Source organism: Tupaia chinensis, unplaced genomic scaffold (assembly GCF_000334495.1).
Source record: "Tupaia chinensis unplaced genomic scaffold, TupChi_1.0 Scaffold143728_1, whole genome shotgun sequence".
Lineage (NCBI taxonomy): Eukaryota > Metazoa > Chordata > Mammalia > Scandentia > Tupaiidae > Tupaia > Tupaia belangeri.
In genome coordinates, this window is record NW_006203577.1 from 1,136,514 (window position 1) to 1,156,182 (window position 19,669).

General features: G+C 39.0%; 1 protein-coding gene across 1 annotated transcript in view; it reads left to right on the forward strand.

Annotated features, from left to right (window-relative positions):
* The window catches only part of LRP6 (LDL receptor related protein 6), a 172,320-nt gene that overhangs the window by 141,486 nt on the left and 11,165 nt on the right, over positions 1–19,669 (forward strand). Inside the window, exons 16-21 of the mRNA XM_006164814.2 lie at positions 4,779–4,988; positions 9,546–9,671; positions 12,720–12,956; positions 13,340–13,450; positions 17,919–18,149; positions 19,337–19,473. Coding sequence (XP_006164876.1) covers positions 4,779–4,988; positions 9,546–9,671; positions 12,720–12,956; positions 13,340–13,450; positions 17,919–18,149; positions 19,337–19,473 — 1,052 coding nt within the window. The remainder of the gene's footprint in view (positions 1–4,778; positions 4,989–9,545; positions 9,672–12,719; positions 12,957–13,339; positions 13,451–17,918; positions 18,150–19,336; positions 19,474–19,669) is intronic.

The window sequence follows — 19,669 nt, forward strand, 5'->3', positions numbered from 1 at the left end:
GGAAGCCAGCCACAGGTCCAGGATTTGAACTGCGGTTGGCCATGTGAAAGTCAGCGCCCTTAGCCGCCACACAACCTGCCGGCCCCCTTGCCTGTATCTATTTTTTGTATATTTGAATGCACTTGTTTTGTTTTTTTAAAAAAAAAAATCTTAAGTTTTTTCTTCATCTTCAAACACCCCCATCCTGTTTTTTCTTCTCTGATTCTAAGCAGTTGTGCACCAGTCGTGCACGTGTGTTTACATGTCTGGCTCCCTCCTCTGATCTCTCGTACTTTTTTTTTTTTTTTTTGGGAGAGGTTTTTGCTATAGGGCGCGTGCGCTCGCCAGACAGAGAGAGAAACAGAGAGACAGAAAGCGAGAAATCACCCCCCAGGGGGGATGGCCACGCCGCAGTCCCTTCTCCTCCATTCTCCTCTCGGGATCTTGGGCACGCACACACACGCGCCCAGCGCGTTTAAGCCACCGGGTCCAGGACTTGAACCGCGGTCGACTACATGGGAGTCCAGCGACATAGCCATTATGCTAACTGCTGGTCCCTGATGTCTCGTACTCTTACATCATCTCTAATTTGTACGGTAGTTATCTATGTCAGTGTCTTAATACTTTTATTAGTATTGTAGATGAGTTCTCCTTTTCTTTCTCTTCATTTATGATGCTTATTTTTTTGTTGAAAAAGTAACACATTTACTAAATAAAGCTTAGAAAATAAAGAAAAAGTTATCTAAAACACTGTAGTTGTTAGTTAACACTTCAAATTTTTAAGAAGTTTACTTATTTTTCCCATCATAGAAGGGGAGAGAGAGGAAGGGGAGAGTCAGGGACAGTCTCCCCCAACAGGGTCCTTGTGGGGCAGTCCACCCCCAGTCAGGCAGCATGGTTAATGCATGAACCCAGGCGTTTTCCATGTGGGTCCAGTGGCATTGCTGCTGTGCCACTGTCTGGTTCTTCATTGCTGACACACTGAGTTAACTTCCTGTTTTTTCCTCCTCCTCCCCATATGTGGATTTTTCTTCACCACTAATTACGAAATAGTTTAAACCTACAATGTACAATACCTACCATCCAATTTTGTCAAATCTTGGTATTCAGCCATATTTGGTCTTGGTCTTTCTTTTCCCCTCCTCCCTTGAACCAAAACATTAAGAGAAAATTTTGAGGTTTTGTGTACCCCTTCTCAGTCCTGTTCTCTTCCCCCTCTTGCAGAGGGGGAATTTTTGCTCTTTTTCGTGCCGTGCATATTGTGTGTATATGTGTTACTTTTACCACACACACACACACACACACACACACACATAATTTAAGCTTTCTTTTGCTTTTTAAACTTCATATAAATACTCATGTGTATTCTTTCATAACTTGCTCATAACAGAGATACCATAGTTTTAGGGTGATCCATATTGATCTAGAACTCTGCATTTTCATTGCTAAATTACATATTTATGTATTTTTTTTTTTTTGAGAAGTTTTTTTACTATAGGGCGTGTGTGCTTGCCAGAAAGACAAAGAGAGACAGAAAGCAAGAAATCACCCCCTGGGGGTGATGGCCACGCCGGAATCCCTTTTCCTCCATTCTCCTCTCAGGATCTTGGGCACTCATGCACGTGTGCCTGGCGTGCGTTTAAGCCACCGGATCCGGGACTCGAACTGTGTTCGACTACATGGGAGTTCAGTGACATACCCATTACGCCTACTGCTGGTCCCATAATATTTCATTATATGACTCTCCTGCAATTTAGTTCACTGTCTGTCTAAACTGTTTCCAGTTTTTTGCCATTAAAAACAGTGCTGCCGTAAATGTTCTTGAGCACACATTTGAACGCTTCTATATGGCCTAAGCCTAGTAGTGGAATTGCTGTGTAATTGTATGTATATATTCTGCTTAACTAGATATATCCAGATTGCTCTCCAGTGTAATTATATCAATTAAGGTCCTAGTATATGAGAGTTGTCACTCTAGCACGTGGTATTACCAGATTTCCAGATTTTTATCAACCCAGTTGTTTAAAAGATATATCTTATAAGTGAAATTTTCATTTCCCTACTTGCTGTTGAGGTTTAACAAAACCTTTTCTGTATTTTTTGGTCACTTTGTTTCATGGCGAATTGTTATTCATAGCCTCTGCCCATTTTTCTATTTCAGATTTCTAGAAATTCTCTATGTATTTTAGTATATTAATTCATTATTAAATTATATATATAATATACACATACATATATATATCATATATATATATATATATATATGATATATATATTATATATATAGAGAGAGAGGGAGACAGGCACATTTAGAACATTCAGCCTTTCTGTCAATGGTCGGAGTGTCTCTCTTTCCACTTTGGTCTTGTTTACTAATTTTTAGTACATCTTTATTGTTTTCTTTATAGCGATCTGTACTTTATTTGCAGATTTATTATAGCCTTCTTTAGTTAATGGTATAAAGAACCTGACATTTTTTTTTTTATCTCTGTAATCAGTCAGTTTTCAACACCACTATGTATCCATTTTTTCCATCATTTTTAGATATATCAGATCTTATAATATATACATCAGTCCGTCTTTGAGTCCTGTTGCTTGAGTTTTTTATATTAATAGATTTATTTATTTATTTTGGAGAGATTTTTGTGATAGGGCATGTGTGCTCACTGGAGAGAGAGAGAGACAGAAAGCAAGAAATCACCCTCATGGGTCAGTCACCCATGGGGGAATGACCATGCCACAATCCCTTCTCCTCCATTCTTCTCTTAAGATTTTGTGCATGTATGCACATGCACCCAGCGTGCATTTTTTTGAAAACTTTATTCATTTATTTTATTTATTTTAATTTGACCAGAGAGGGACAGAGTGAGAGTGAGAGAGAGAAAGTGCGAAAGCAAGTTGCAAGTCTGAGACTCAAACCCTAGTCGACCATGAGAGAGTCCAGTGCTTTTAACTACCATGTCACCTGCCAGCCTCCCAGCTTGTGTTTTTAAGCCACAGACCATGGTCAACTATGTGTGAGTCCAGCAACATAACCATTATATCATCTCCTGGTCTTGTTAATGGATCTATTAACCTGTGCTTTTCTTCTCGAGCTAATTCCAACTTGTAGGACATGTGTGTTTGCCGCAGAGACAGAGACAGAAAGTGAGAAATCACCCCCCGAAAGGGATGGTCAAGCCACAATCCCTTCTCCTCTTCGGATCTTGGGCACTTACATACAGGTACCCTGTGTGAATTTTAAATTACTGGGTCTAGGACTTGAGCCATTGTCCTCTATGTGGGAGTCAGTGACGTAACCATTATACCATCCTCTGGTCTCTATGATCCATTTTTAAAATGCATTGCTGAAATTGTCTTACTGGGGGAATTGGCTTATAACTTACCATTCTTAAACTATCTTTGGCTTTGGTATTAAAGTTATATTAGCTTCTTGAAATACATTGGTGAATATTTCCCGATTTTCAAATCTCTACAACAGTTTATATAAGATTAAAATGAGCTAATAACAAGGACCAGCAGTTGGTGTAATGGCTTGTGTCGTTGAACTTCCACATAGTTGACCGTGGTTCGAGTCCTGGACCCGGTGGCTTAAACTCATGCTGGGTGCCTGTGTGTGCATTCCCAAGATCCCGAGAGGAGAATGGAGGAGAAGGGATTGCGGTGTGGCCATTCGCCTGTGTCCTGTGTGTGTGTGTGTGGGGGTGATTTCTCTCTGTCTTTCTGGCAAGCGCATGCACCCGATAGCAAAAAACCTCTCAAAAAAAAAAAAAAAGAGCTAGTAACTTGAAAGTCTACTGATGTATAGAATTTTTTATGCATTCTGAATGTGAATCTTTAGTCAAAGATATTTAATGCATAAATCTTCTCCCAGTTTGTAGTTTACCATTTTTATTCTCCCAATGGTGTCTTTAGATGAAAGTGAAGCTTTTACTTTTAATGTAGTACAGTTTATTGATTTTTCCCTTTGTGATTAGCATCTTTTATGTTCTCTTTAAGAAAATTTTGTTGCAAAGACTCAAAGATATTTTTCTGTGTTTTTTCTTTTTTATCTAAAATTTTTTGTTTAATCTTTTTCATTTAGCTCTGTAATTCCCCCTGCGATCTGGTTTTGTGTACAATGTGAACAGGGTAAAATTTATTTTTTCCACATTGTTAAGTTTTCAGTTCAGCACTGTTTATTGAAGGGCGCATCCTGTCCACACGGCTCTCTAACGTCACCTTTGTCATGAATGTGGTGAATGTATTGGTCTAAGTTTGTTTCTGGACTCTGATAGTCCCTTGGTCAGCTTAGTTACATGATGCTATACTGTCTTAATTATTATACAGATTTCTCATTTATTTCAGTTTTTAAATATTCCTTCAGGTTACGTTGGCGCAATTATTGAGGATTTTTTTAAAGAATTATTTTATTTAACTTTATTTGCTTGTTTATTCATTTATTTTTAATTTGACCAGAGAGGGACAGTGAGAGGGAGAGAAAGCAAGAAAGCAAGCCACCAGGTCAGGGACTGAAACTGTGGTCAGCCATCTGGGAGTCCAGCGCCCTTAACCACTACACCACCTGCTGGCCCCTTTTACAATTTCTATATACAATGTGGAATCTGCCTGCAACGTTCCATTCCTCCCCTCAAAAAGCACAGGTTTATCTTCTCAGGATGATTTTAAAATTTTGTGGTAGAAAGCTTATTATATTTTCCTTTTCTGTTCTTTTAGAATGTAACTGGTATTCAGTAAATAATTGTTGGAAGCATGACTTGATCCTCATGAGTCATTTCTCTTGAATGTCCTTTTCCAAGGTGCCAACCGGATAGTATTAGAAGACTCCAATATTTTGCAGCCTGTGGGATTGACTGTGTTTGAAAACTGGCTCTATTGGATTGATAAACAGCAACAAATGATTGAAAAAATTGACATGACAGGTCGAGAGGGCCGAACCAAAGTTCAGGCTCGAATCGCCCAGCTTAGTGACATTCATGCAGTAAAGGAGCTGAACCTTCAGGAATACAGTAAGTGCTAATCTGGTTAACGTGGGGCTCATGTTTTGGTAGGAAATCAAGATACAGTTTTAGATCTTAACCTCTTTTATCTTCACAATTTTCATTCACTTTCAGCTGTGCTATTTCTTTGAACTCTTCATGCTCGGATAGCCTTATGTCAGACTCATACCCGGGAGGCTTTTCAAATTAAACATGTTATTCTCATGAACTAGGAGGGGAAAGGGGCATTATCTTGCTCATCTAAAAAAATTTCTCCAAGGTCCAGCTGATGGTGTGGTTAAGGATCCCACATGGCCGGTCGCAGGGTTTGAGTCTGGATCTAGCAGTTTGAGAAATGCACGAAACATGATGTGCATTGCACGCCCAAGATCCCAAAAAGGAAAGAAATCGAGAAGGGATTGCCACATGACCATTCCCCATGGGAAATGGTCCCTTTTACCCACTCTCTTTCTCTCTGTGGAGTCCATTCACCTTCAGACAAATAAAAAAATCTCTTGAGTACACTAGTGGCTCTGCCTGTCATGTCTTTATCTTCTTCAGTGACTTTGAGAATCTGGTAGTTCAAGGCATTTATTTCTTTTCTTTCCTGTATATCCCCCATAGTTTAAATAAAACTTATATTTCATGCAACAATGAATATTGTTCTCATAAATTAACCTTAGTAGCAAAATAAACTAAAACTAGTGTGTAAACAGAGAAGACTATTTAATTAGCAAGTAATCTCCTTAGATAAGTTTTTCCAATTTCCAACTTTAAAAAGTAGCCATAAAAAAATTAAAATAGCCATAAATATTTTTAAAAATTTCTTTTGAGAGATTTTTATTATAGGGCACATGTGGTCATTAGAGAGACAAAGTGAGAAATCACACACGTGCATGCGCACACACACATGGAGGATGGCCATATTACAATCCCTTCAACTTCATTCTCCTCTCAGGATTTTTGAGCACACATGCATGGCACAAGTTTCAAGCTGCTGGATCCATGGCTCAAACTGCAGTTGACCATGTGGGAGTTGAGTGCCTTAAACTACACCACCTGCTGATTTCAGTAATTTTTAAATCTTATTGAAAACTTCTGGAATGTCAGAGGGTGTCCAAGTGCATCAAAAGGAAAGAGAGGAAAAGAGAGCATGCACCTCCACTGGGGCTTGGTCACACCGTAGTCCCCTTTCTTCTGTTCCTCCTTTCCGTCAGTGTCCTAGCATGAGTGCACATGCAGTAGGGATTTGAACCACACTTGGCCATGTGGGATTTGGCTCCTCCTACATAGCGCTTAACCACTGCACTGCAGATCTAGTCCTTATTGAAAACCTTTGAAAATGGCTAATCATCTTGGCCTAGCTTCTTATTAATATGAACAATCTTCAGAAGCTAAATGGAAAATGAATATTATGTAAAAACTATGCATGGATTTCTGGTTTGGGTTTTTCTTTTTTCTTTTTTTTTTGGTGGGGAGAGGCTTATTTTATTTTATTTTTCTGTAGGGTACATGTGCTCACTGGAGTGACAGAGAGACAGAAAGCAAGAAATCACTCCCTTGGGGGAATGGCCACACCACCATCCCTTCTCTGTTCTCTTCTGGGGATTTTGGACACGCACACACGTGCCCAGCATGATTTTAAGCCGTTTGGTCTGTCACTCCAACTGCGGTTGACTACTCAGGAGTCCAGTGATGTAACCATTTTGCCACCTGCTGGTCTCTGGTTTTGTTTTTTGTTATTGTTTGTTTTTAAATTTTTGGCACCAAAATAGACTTGTACTTTTTCTGTTACCTTTTTGAAGCCAGTACATTTGTTTTGTCAAAAGTACTCTTTTGGGCTGGCCCCACAGTTCAGTGGTAAAGGGAGCTGGATCCCCCATGGCTGACCATGGCTTGACTCTCAACCCTGGCAGCTTGAAAACTATGTAAGGCACATGTGTATTCTGTGTCCAAAATCCTGACGGGAAGGTGAAATGAAGGAAAAAGGAGTTTGGTATGACCGTACCCACTGTGGGGTGGACTTGTGGGCTGGCTTGCTCTTGTTGCTCCTTCTCTGTCTCTCTCTTTAGCCAGTGCATATGCCCTTGTGCACAAAAGAAGAAAATAAAAGTACTCTCATAATAATCACTGTGACTAATCTTAACATGATGTTAATGTTAAATGGAGTACGAAAAGGAAACTATTCAAACTCCTTAACTTCTCAGCACAACACGTTCTAAGCAATTGAAGCCTGAAAGGAACATAAAGGGATGAGTGTTTATTTGTTCAGTGCAAGTGTTAATTATACTACCCCACCATTCATGAACTTAGAAGTAAAGTTCAGTGTTTGAGAAGTAGAAAGTCAGAATCATTGTCATCTTGCTATGACTTGTATAACTCTCGGTGAACATTTAGTAGAAATAAAGCAAAGTATGACATAATATCTAAGTTACTCATTTAGTCAATTTACGATATTGAAGAGAAAATCTCATGGAAGTTCATGTAATTTCAACAGAGTATCTTTCATGTAACTTTTAAATATGGATTCACATTTTGAAAAAACATTTTTTGAAACTTTTTATAAAAAGATTGCATTTATTAAAAATTAGGAGATTGGGGTCAGCAGATGGCATGGTGGTTAACACGCTAGACTTCCGCATGGCCTTACTGCAGTTTGAGAACTGGAGCTGGCAATTTTCTTTCTCACTTTCTCTCTGGTGAATTTTTAAAAATAATAATAATAAAATAATAGGTAAATAATTATTTTTAAAAATTAGAAGGTTGAAGGACCAGCAGTTAGCGTAATGGCTGTGTTGCTGGACTCCCATGTAGTCAACTGTGGTTCAAGTCCTGGACCTGGTGGCTTAAACTCACACTGGGTGCGTGTGCGTGTGTGCCCAAGATCCTGGGAGGAGAATAGAGGAGAAGGAATTGTGGCGTGGCCATCCTCCCTGGGGTGTGATTTCTCACTGTCTCTTCGTCTCTCTCTTTCTGGCGAGCGCGTGCGCCCTGTAGCAAAAATCTCTTTTAAAAAAATTAGAAGATTGAGAAATACTATTAATGTAAATTGTGCATTACAATATAATATGTGGTGTCTGTTTTAGACAGTCTGCTCATTTGTAGATAATGACTCTCAGTCTCACCAGCACAGACTGAGGCAAGACCACTGTTAATGTAGAAGAGTCATAATAAATGGTAGCTACATTAGAGACTGGTATTGTGTAGTAACAGAGGTCAGGTTACTTTCAACACAAGCTAAGTAGAAAATTCAAAGCAGTGATTTCTTTAAATACAACTTGTGAAATAGACTTTGAAACATTCTCTTGTCATTTGTTTATTTATTTTATCCCAAATACCAGGTAATAAATAGCTATAGGGACCAGCAGATGGAGTAACGGTTATGTTGCTGGACTCCCATGTAGGTGACTGCAGTTCAAGTCCCCGACCCAGCGGCCTGAAACTCATGCTGGGTGCGTGTGCGTGTGTGCCCAAAATCCCAAGAGGGGAATGGAAGAAAAGGGATTGCAGCGTGGCCATCACCCCTGAGGGATGATTTCTTGTTTTCTGTCTCTCTGTCTCTATCTATCCAGCGAGTACAAGTGCCTTATAGCAAAAATGTCTCAAAAAAAAAAAGAAAAGAAAAGAAATTTGTAATGTTGTAGTTGGAAGCCATAAGGCTTCCATTCTTACACGGCACTTGCCTTACTGATGCGCTAGGCCTAAAATACACTTTCGGAGTGAAATCATCTCATCTTTTAGAAGTGTAGAATTTCTTAGTTAAACTCTTTTAGTACAGAAGAGTTGGTTTATTTTAAATAATCATTAATTTATTACTATTTTTTAATTTGGTATAGGACATATGTGTTCACTGGAGTTAGATAGAGAGAAAGTGAGAAAGCAAGTCGCTAGGTCTAGGACTCGAACTGTGGTCTGCCACGTGGGAGTCTAGTGCCTTAACCACCACACCACCTGCTGTCCCAAGTTGTTCTTATTTCTTCTTCTTTTTTAAGAGATTTTTGCTATAGGGTGCGTACGCTCTCACCTGGAGAGACAGAGACAAACAGAAAGTGAGGAATCACTCCCCGGGGCAATGACCTTGCTGCAATCCCTTTTCCTCCATTCTCTTCCTGGCATCTTGGGCATGCACGCACACATGCACCTGGTGTGAGTTTTAAGCTGCCAGGCCCAGAATTCAAACTAGTGTCGACCATGCGGGAGTCCAGCAGCCTAACTACTAGGGTATCTGCTAGCCCCTCGAGTTTTTATATTTTAAATAGGATAATACCCAGATCTCAGCATTCTTCCTACCTATTTTTTAGTATCAGTAATCAGCTTTTCATTTTCATGATCATGAATATTAACATAAGCTATACTATTATATTGCTTAAAATATTTTCAAATGTTTTATATATAAATATATGAAGACAGCAGTTACATGTAAGCATTATGGATTGTATGGGGATGGACTGAGGAATTGCACTATATGCAAATAAAAGCCAATTTTGTATTTGGTTTTCTTTGTAGTTCATAAATAATTGATTTTAACAGCGTTTCCCCTTTCTCTTTCTTTTTTCTCTTCTATTTTCTTCTTCTTTTGTTTTATAGGACAGCACCCTTGTGCTCAGGATAATGGTGGCTGCTCACATATTTGTCTTGTAAAAGGAGACGGTACAACACGGTGCTCTTGCCCCATGCACCTGGTGCTGCTTCAGGATGAGCTCTCGTGTGGAGGTAAGTATGTTGTACTTTTCTTGTGCAAGCCTAAATGCCACGTGTCCCGTATGGTAGAATAGCCTTCTATGATTAGGCATCAAAGTCGCTCTTTCTCCTAAGTTAAATTAGGCACGTGTCTTCCATTAATTTGTGCTGTATTAGGCTTCTGGGTTATTTTCTTTCCTTCTCCCCAGTCCTTTTAACTCCACCCTCTATTAGCCACCATTTCATTCTCTGTTTGTATGAGTTCAGCGTTTTTACACTTTTCACGTAAGTGAGATCATGAGGTATTTGTCTGAGCTCAGCTTGTTCTAGGTAACAATATCCTCCACTTTAATTTGTACTGTCGCAACTGGCAGGATTTCTGTCTTTTTTTTTTTTTTTTTAAGGCTGAATAGTAATTCATTGTGTATACATTACCACATTTTCAGCCTGTGAAACTTAGCCTGTGAATGATGTGTTTTCTAATAGTAAAGTAGCTTTTCACCCTCAGAGAGTAAGAAGATAAATTCTATCTTATATAATCTCCCTCCAGTGAATCCTAGAGTCTGTCAGTTTATGTATCATTGTTGGGAACGATTCTTATGAAAAGAATATTTTTTGTTTAAATGCATCAGCAGTCTCCTGTTGTTTTTATTACTTATTTATCTAGTAAAAAAAAATAATGTTTTTTAAAGGTAGCACTGATGGTAATGATACTGTTGTAGTGCTATTGGTTTAATCACTTAGGTGTAAGAGATTGGCATGTTTCTTTATTAAGTCATTGTATGGCAGTATCAAGCATCATATGGTATTCATACTCTTAATTCAGAAATCCTCCTCTGGTGATAATTCTAAGTTAATTCAACTGGAGGATAATGATTGTATCATGCTATTTTATGTGCTATATGGTAGAAATTTAAAAAGAATAATTGTTTAAAAACATTTTCTTATCTATTTCTTTGTTGTGGTTTTCAAGCTGCCAGGTCTGGGACTCGAACCACAGTAAACCATATGGGAATCTAGCGCCCTAACCACCATTCCACCTACTGGCCTAAACAGTGTAATTTTTAATGGTCAGAAAATTATTAAGTTAAACAACTGAGTATATACAGCTCTGACTGATGTAATAGACTCAAAATCATTCCTCAGTGTTCTCATTTAAAATGTTCACCTGTAATCTGTGGTATTCTCTCAAAGAATTTTGTAATTCATGGTCATGTAATAAAGTTGTGTTCTCTAGGGAATTTACTAACTACGCAGGTTTTATGAGAAATCTGCCTGTGGTAGAGTAGTAAAGACAGTGGGCTAACATGAGGAGACTGCCCTTATTTTTTCATCTCATCACTTACTAAGAGGAAGCTGTGTGACCCTGAGCTGTCACTTAGCCCCTCAGATCCTCATTTCCTCCTTAGGAACCAAATCAGCCTCAAATGGCAATTCTCAAACTATTTGGTCCCAGCATATATTTTTCATTATAAAAATTATTGAAGACCCTGAATTTTGGTTTACATGGGTTATATTTATCTGTACTTACTGTACTTGAATTTAAAACCAAGAACTTTAAAAACTATTAAGAATAACATGTTTTCATAAATGAAGTATGTTAAGAAAATTACCTACATTTTCTAAAGCAAAAATAATTTTAGTGAGAAGAATAGCATTGCTTTATATTTTTGTAAATCTTTTTAATGTTGGGCTAGATTCTCATGCCTACTCCTGCATTCAGTCTGTTGTATCATGTCATTTTGGTTGAAATACGTGAAAATTTGTCCTCACAGATATTTTAGTTAGAAAATGGAAAGACTGTAATAGTCTCTTCAGACTATATATATTCATCTTAGATTTTATTTATTTTACCACTTGACAAGTGGTAGTTTCTTGTATGTTTAGTTGTGTGGAATTCGAAACCATATCTATTAGCTTTTCATATATGAAAACTACTAATTAATACTATCCTCTGAGTTTATCTATTACCAAAGCATGATTTTGTAACCTCATACCTTAGTCATTTGGAAATACCAAAATTACTTTCACAAGTTCCCAGATGTTTAGATTTTGACTTATTTCATTATATAATATGTAAAACTCTTATTTATTAAATGTAATCTCACCAGAGGAATCTGTCAGACTTACAGCATTAGATACACATTTTCCAAAATTCTAATTTCATACTCAATTCAAGCTCCAATTTTATAATTTGCTACAAATACTATTTTCCTTGAAGTAACAGGCTCACTTGGTTTATTTTTTAAACATTTCTGCCAAATACCAAGTGTAAATCATTATAATTATCTGCTGGTTATTGTCACAGGTAAAAATGGTGTTCTACTTTGAGTGACGTTTCCAACTCAAACACTTTCCCTTTAGAAACCGTCATGTTTAGATTTGTGACATGAACATGGTGCACACCTTCTGTTTTATTAAACATACTGGAGAGACATATATTCAAGGGTTGATTTTAATATGATTCAAGAACATGCTTAAGTGAAGCTGACCTTTTGTTTGCTTATACTGTGAGTACTCAGTTTGTAGAGTAGTATAGGGGTCACTTGCCTGGGCTGATGCCGTTGCCTTGGGCCTGAGAGTCAACAGTTTTACCTCCAGTTCCTTTGCAGCACCAGTGCAAATGTAGTGAGAAAGTCAAATAACATGTTTGTAGTATTATAAAAATAGCTTTGACCTAGTGGATCTTCTGACAGAGGTCTCATGAACCACCCTTTAAAAACCTTAGAGAATTTACAAGTTGTAAGCTAAGTTTCAAATATTAGAAAATGGGTGATTATATTGATTAGTCCAAGGTTTATTTGTGAGATTGTAATTGATTGTAAATATTAAAATCCTACCTTAATTACAATTAAGGGAAGATTTCTGCTTTATAATTTTATAGCTTAGCTTAATGAATCTAAATGAAGTAGTATAAAAACTTTTTCTTCTCTGCTTAAATGAAGTGGTTTGCAAGTTATATTTATTATAAGTGTCTTGTGTATGTTGGTTGTTAAATGAGCTTCACTCAGATGATGTGTTTGAAACTTTATGTAACCATTATCATATTTTTTTGTTCCTCTTCTTCCCTTGTTCATCAAGAACCTCCAACATGCTCTCCTCAACAGTTTACTTGTTTCACGGGAGAAATTGACTGTATCCCTGTGGCTTGGCGTTGCGATGGGTTCACTGAATGCGAAGACCACAGTGATGAACTCAATTGTCCGGTGTGCTCAGAGTCCCAGTTCCCATGTGCCAGTGGGCAGTGCATTGACGGTGCCCTCCGATGCAACGGAGATGCAAACTGCCAGGATAAATCGGATGAGAAGAACTGTGAAGGTATCTTACGTTCCTCATCATCTGGCTGTGCAGTTTGTTTTCTCGTAAGCTGTTGAATATTCAGTGTTGCTTTGGTTCAGGGGTAGATTTGGGTTTTCAAGTATATGATCAGATCATGTCTGAACATAGTACCATGTTGCCAATTATTGCTTCAGTGTACTTCATGTGCATAAGGTTTATACAGATTAATAAGTTTTGAAAATTGAGAAATGAGAGCAATATGTGAAATTTCCCTCTACCAGTGGAAATTTCCAGAGAATAATAATTTAACAATATTTAAAAGTGCAATTTGTTTTAATTTGTACTCAAAACCTTTTGACTCTTTTTAGAATTTGGCTTTACATGATGGTGAAATTAAGAAAGTCATATGCTTTTTTTCCCAGTGCTTTGTTTAATTGATCAGTTCCGCTGTGCCAATGGTCAGTGCATTGGAAAACACAAAAAATGTGATCATAATGTGGATTGCAGTGACAAATCGGACGAACTGGATTGTTGTAAGTAGGAATAAAACCTTGTAAATTACTCAGAAGAAGAGTTTTAAAATACTTTAAGTGCGAGGATTACTTATAATCAGGATTATCTTGTTAAGTAACAGGTATTAATAGTAAGCTAGTTTTTGGTGCCAGGAATTTTTTGTTTTAATATTTATTTTCTTAAAGACAGCAGTTTTCTTATGCACAAAAATCTTCACAGAAACATTTAGTGGGACATCAAAAAGAATATTATTTTGCCATAACTAAAGTTTCAAAATGTTTAGGTAGTTTAGATACCTGGACATCACTCGGTGGTCTGCACTTAGTTTCTGAGCGTAGTCCATGCTTCCTGTCCCCTGTTGTTTTCTTAAAGTGTTCCCACTTAGTTCTCTGTGACTATAAGACTTAAGAGCTTTCTCAAATAGCAACCCGAGGCTGCGTGGGCCAACATATACCCTAGACTTAGCTGAACAGCTTATAGTTTCTTTAAGGTACAAAACTGTTGGCCAATGCCCTAACAAATGTTGTATCCTAAACTGATAAACATAATTCTAAATGAAATTCAGAATAAGGCAGGTCTGTCCTGTTAAAACTGATAAATGGAATTTAGGCAAGACTCATTTCTTTATTAAGAATATTTATGGGACCAGCAGTTAGCGTAATGGCTATGTCGCTGAACTCCCATGTAGTCGACCGCGGTTCGAGTCCCAGGACCCGGTGCCCGGTGGCTTAAACTCATGCCGGGTGTGTGTGTGCGTGCTTGCCCAAGATCCCGAGAGGAGAATGGAAGAGAGGGATTGCGGCATGGCCATCCCCGCTGGGAGGTGATTTCTCACTTTCTGTCTGTCTGTCTTTCTGGCGAGCACTCGTGCCCTATAGCAAAAACCTCTTTAAAAAAAAAAGAATATTTATTAAATATTATTGTTATTTTTTAATCTGACCAGAGAGAGACACAGAGAAGGAGTGTGGGGAATCAGAAAACAAGCCCAGTGTGATTTTTCCCTGCTGGGTCCAGGACTCAAACCATGGTCAGTCAAGTGGTAATCCAGTGCCTTAACCACCACGCCACTTGCCAGCCCAACAAGACTCATTTTTAAAAGTTTTTCTTATTAAGTAACAGATATTAATGTCAAGTCCTTTAAGTCCTCTATAATAAGGACTTAAAGCTGGTACTTTTACAAAGTTCAAGTGGGTACTCAGACTTTCAGAATCTATTAATTCCATTAGCATGCTCAGAATCTATAAAGTCTATCATTTCTGAGCAGTAGTCTGTGCCTACTCTCTCCTGTTATTTTCTCGAAGTGTTCCCACATAGTTCTGTGTGACTACAATGCTTAAAGAGCTTTCTCAAGTAAGTAAGCGCGTGCTACTACAGTAAGCATGGCTCCTGCTGAGAATGTATAAATCTGTTCATGTGTACAACAAGCACATGTGCTGAGGATAATCGGCTCATGCACCCAGTTTCTCAGGGTCACAGTAGTAAGAATAGGGATGTTAGAACTAAGCAGAGCTGGGCTGGAATCCTAGCTCCTCCCCTAGCACCTCCCCAACTGGTGATTTGTTCCTGTTAAACTTTTTTCCTTATCTTCCACATTAAAAGAAGGATACGTAGGGGCCAGAGATGATGTGGTTAAGGTTCTGGACTCGCAAATGCCAACCGTGGTTCAAGTCCCAGACCTAGTGGCTTGGAACCCATGCTGGGTGTGTGTGTATCCCAAGAGGAGAATGCGGGTGAAGGGATTGCAGCATGGCCATCCCCCTAGGGGGGTGATTTCTCACTTTCTCTCTCTAGATCTCTCTCTGTCTCTCCAAGGATCACCCGATAGCAAAAAAAATCTCTCAAGAAAAAAAAGAAAGGTACTTAAGATTGGGTGTTGATCAATGAATAGTTTGTTATGCAGAGAAGTAGAGAACTTGCATTCCGGGTGGAGGCATAGCCTGTTCAAAAGCAGAAAGGAGTCAAACAGTACCTTTGGGAAACCGCCTGTAACTGGAACTGCCAGAGTACAGTTGTGTCTTGAGGGTGTGAGCCAGAGATAACTCCAACTCTGGTAAAGGGATGATCCCAGAGGACTTGGCTTGTCTTGTAAAGAGCCCAGGCAGTACTCCCTCAATGTGGAGAGTCAGTGAGAATTTTAAGGAAAAAACAAGCATGGCAGGGTGAGTACAAAAGCTGCAAAGTAGGTGGATGGGAGGTGATGATTATTGGCAAGGGAAATCTGTTAGATTGGTTGTTTTTGAACTATTTTTGACCACATCAGGAGGAATACAAAGATGTGGGTGTATACATAAAGAAACGATACATCGCAATAGCGCTTACTCATGGCGTGTAGAGTGCGTTCTGAGATGGTCTGTTCCTTTTTATTTTTTTAAAAGTGGTCGCAACCCGCCAAGTAATGTCACCATCTACCAGTGCCTTGCATCTGTAATATAAAAGTGCTTAGGAGGCTGTTGTAGTCAGACAGAGATGATGAAAGTTGAAATTGAGAGGGGCAGCAGTAGTGGTGGAAAGGAGGGAATGGGCTTCAGAGGGATTTAAAAACACACTAAAAGTGGTTTAGTAACCCGGAGATGTAGTTAGTAAGTTAAGTTGGCCCGCTGGTCCTTCACCGAGTGACTGGAGCCATTGGCGAGGATACGTAGCAGGAACGGAAGACTGAGGTACTCTACCCCATCCTGGCTGCAGGTGTCATGCTTGGTTGATGCAGTAGTTTTTGTCTATTTGTCTTTGTTTGTAATTTAATTTAAATGCCTTGAGATAGGCATGTACTCTTAGTTTGCTAAGGGCCCTATCACTCTCTGTTGTCATACACTAGACTTCATTCCTTCAGTATCTGCTTTCCCTCTGGGACCTAGAAGACATGACAGATGGTGGTGAGCAGGAGTTCAGTGTGGGGCTGAAAGGAGTCGATGGGATGTCCGTTTGAAGCTGTTCGGGAAGTTGTTGACTGTGTGAGTCTGTGGCTCAGGAGAGACATCTGACACTCTCCAGTTTATTGATGACATTTAGCACTGTGGCAGCAGATGAAGTTGTGCAGGGGAGTAAGTGGAGGAGGAAAACAGTAGGTGGTCGGTAGGACTCTAGGAAACACCTGCCAGAGGTAGACAGAAGAGATTGATTGATGCCAACACAGGAAGTAGAGAAAAAACTATTAGAGTTAGTAAAACTAAGAGAGTTGTGTCTTGGAGGATATTGATCAGACATTTTTGAGAAGAAAATCGGAGCCAGCAGGATCGAATGTGTAGAGAGGTCAGTGAGACGACGAGGTCATTGAAAATGACAATTAGGAAAACTTGGGCCCTTGCCAGAGGGTTTTCAGTACAGGGTGACAGGAGAAGACTGGTTTTGGTGAGTTAAGATACAACCCAGAGCCGAGCGTTGGGAGTGGCGAGTATATAATACTCTTTCTTGATTCTTGCAATTACAAAGGAACGTAAGGCACGAAAAAGAGTGAAAAGGTTGGGATGGTTACTCAGGAGTACTAAGGAGAGGTTATGCTTAGATTCCATGAACTAAATTTAAATTTGTAATAGCCCTTACACACTGTGTCGCTTAGTGATGTCATTTTTACTCACTTTCATGTAGTCTGTCAGGGTCAGTTAGCTAAATGGATGGAAGATCTGGGATAAGATGAAGCAGAAGGAAGTTATTCAAAGGGTTCTCAGTTGTGAGATACGATTTTCACCATTCAGATGGGAGGAATACTCTGGATAGAAGAGTGATACTCTGCATTCTGGAAGCTTGTCTGCTCCTTCTCTACTCTCATATCGATGCTCTCTGCTCCCTCAAGCCTCCCTAGCCTACAGATCCAGTGAAGCTGATACCCTGGGCAGGGTCCTCCTCTCACACTCTAGTCCTGCTCTTTGACTAGAATTCAGGGGTTGGGGACTTTGTGTTTCTTGCTCTGACACCAGGTAGCCTGAAGGTGGCAGCATATTGGGTCTGAGAGTTGAGGCTCATCTAGTTCCTAATTTTCCTTCACGTGGCCTAAATGTCCTATTCAGATCTAAACTCTAACTTGTGCTTTTCACTTTTTCACCATTACAGGTAAAACATTTGATAACTTTTCTAGGTTCATCCCTTATGGCCCTAAATTTTTTTCCTGAAATTTCAAATACCATTGTTGAGTTTTACAGTATACAGAATGAAGGAGAATAAATTTTATCTATGTACATAGGCATTTAAAGCTTCTTAATGGTTTTTAAATCTACACATCGCTTATCATCTTCGTTTTTGCCAATTTACAGTTCCATTTCCCAGTCTGTTTTATTTCTGTGTTCACTTAAGGGTAGTTCATTTTGATTCCTAACGGTGGCATTTAATCCATATGCCCGTGAGATGTGGTGTATATAAATTCATAAAAAAGAAAACCATATATGAGTTGTCTTCCTTTGTTTGTAGCTTCATGTTCTGCTAGGAAGCCCCCTTGTTAGTTTGAGCACAGAGTTGTTTTTCCATTAGATAACTGTACTGCATTTTTTGTTTTAGATCCAACTGAAGAGCCAGCACCACAGGCCACCAATACAGTCGGTTCAGTCATTGGAGTGATTGTCACCATTTTTGTGTCTGGAACGATATACTTTATCTGCCAGAGGATGTTGTGTCCACGTATGAAGGGAGATGGGGAAACCATGACGAATGACTATGTGGTCCATGGACCAGCCTCTGTGCCCCTCGGTTATGTGCCACACCCAAGTTCCTTATCAGGCTCTCTTCCTGGTGAGTTAAGACTGATCGTAGGAGGACTGCCACATTTCCACTGTGGAGATAGGGTATTACTTGGGGTCTGTTTCAAAGTATGTTGCTGTGGGTTTAAAAACTGGTAAGGATTTTTTTGTTTTTGTATTTTACTTTTAGTACCTTGCCTCAGGAACATAAAAGGACTTAGGCGTGGTTTGATAGGAATTGCTAAAAAGAAAGTTCTAAACGCTTCTGACTATACTTCTGGATGCACACTACTAAATGAATCAGCCATTCAGAAAAGAATCATAAACCACAAGTTCTGCAGTTTACTCTGGAGAACCCCAGTACTGTTGACCCCCAGAGTAAAAAAGGCCAATGATTCCCTTTAGCAGACATGGGTTTGGAAGTAGCTGGGTAATAGAAATAGAAAGGAGGAATATACTGTCTTATGTTTTCTGCTGACTTTTCCTGATGATATGAGACAAGGGCTGGTTTAGGCATAACCAGGTTAGCCCCACGTTCTGCATTTAGGTAGGCCACATTGCTCTAGGGAAGGATAGCTTTCTTTTCAGCGTTTCCTGGTGCCCTATGTGAAAAGAAGTCTTCCTTTTAATGAATATGGAGAAAGAGATGCCTAGCAAAAGCCCTCTGAAAATACTAACTTATTCTGGATATAACTTTTCAGTGGACAGATGTGGGTTTTGAGATGTTAATGATACTGTTTCCTTGTCTCCATACCTATTTTCAGGGAGTGGGATTTGGGAAACTGCTTGCAAAACAAAGAAAAAAATTCTTTAGCGTTGGTAGTTTTGATTGTAGCAACACTTGTATCTAATAGATGAAGAAATACCTTCTGTATGTATTCATGTCCTAAAAAAATTTTGTTTCTTTTTGAACAAATTTATTATTTGATCTACCATACTTTACAGCCTCCGCTTTTACCCTTCAAATTAAAACCTCTCATTTTGAAGAGCTCTGCTTCCATTAGGGGAAGTAAGTGGGAGCTATTCTTGGCCTTATTTTGGCCAAGCTCTTAATGGAAGCATTCACTTCTGGAGAACATTCATTTCCCTTCTCCATTAAAGGTTTTAGTCACCATTAGGAAAAAAGGGCATATTGATGTTTTAAACTCAGGCTGTTTGACTGGTTTTTATAATCCTAATGCTGAGTAAAATTACTTCGTGCATTGTAATGGATCTCATTCATCCTCACTTTCATTTCAGGAATGTCTCGAGGTAAATCAATGATCAGCTCCCTCAGTATCATGGGGGGAAGCAGTGGCCCACCCTATGATCGAGCTCATGTCACAGGAGCCTCGTCAAGCAGTTCTTCAAGCACCAAAGGCACTTATTTCCCTGCAGTAAGTCGTCTACTTTCCTTTCAATGCTGAAATGCATGTGATACTAGATTCTTAACTCATAAAAATGTGGGTGCTCAAGTGATGGTGATGTAAAATAGATTTTTAGTATAGGATTGAAGCATATAAGGCTCAAAGGAGGACTTACTACCCCCTGTGCTTATAAATCTTTCTTTAAAATGTTTATTGTGTAGGGCAC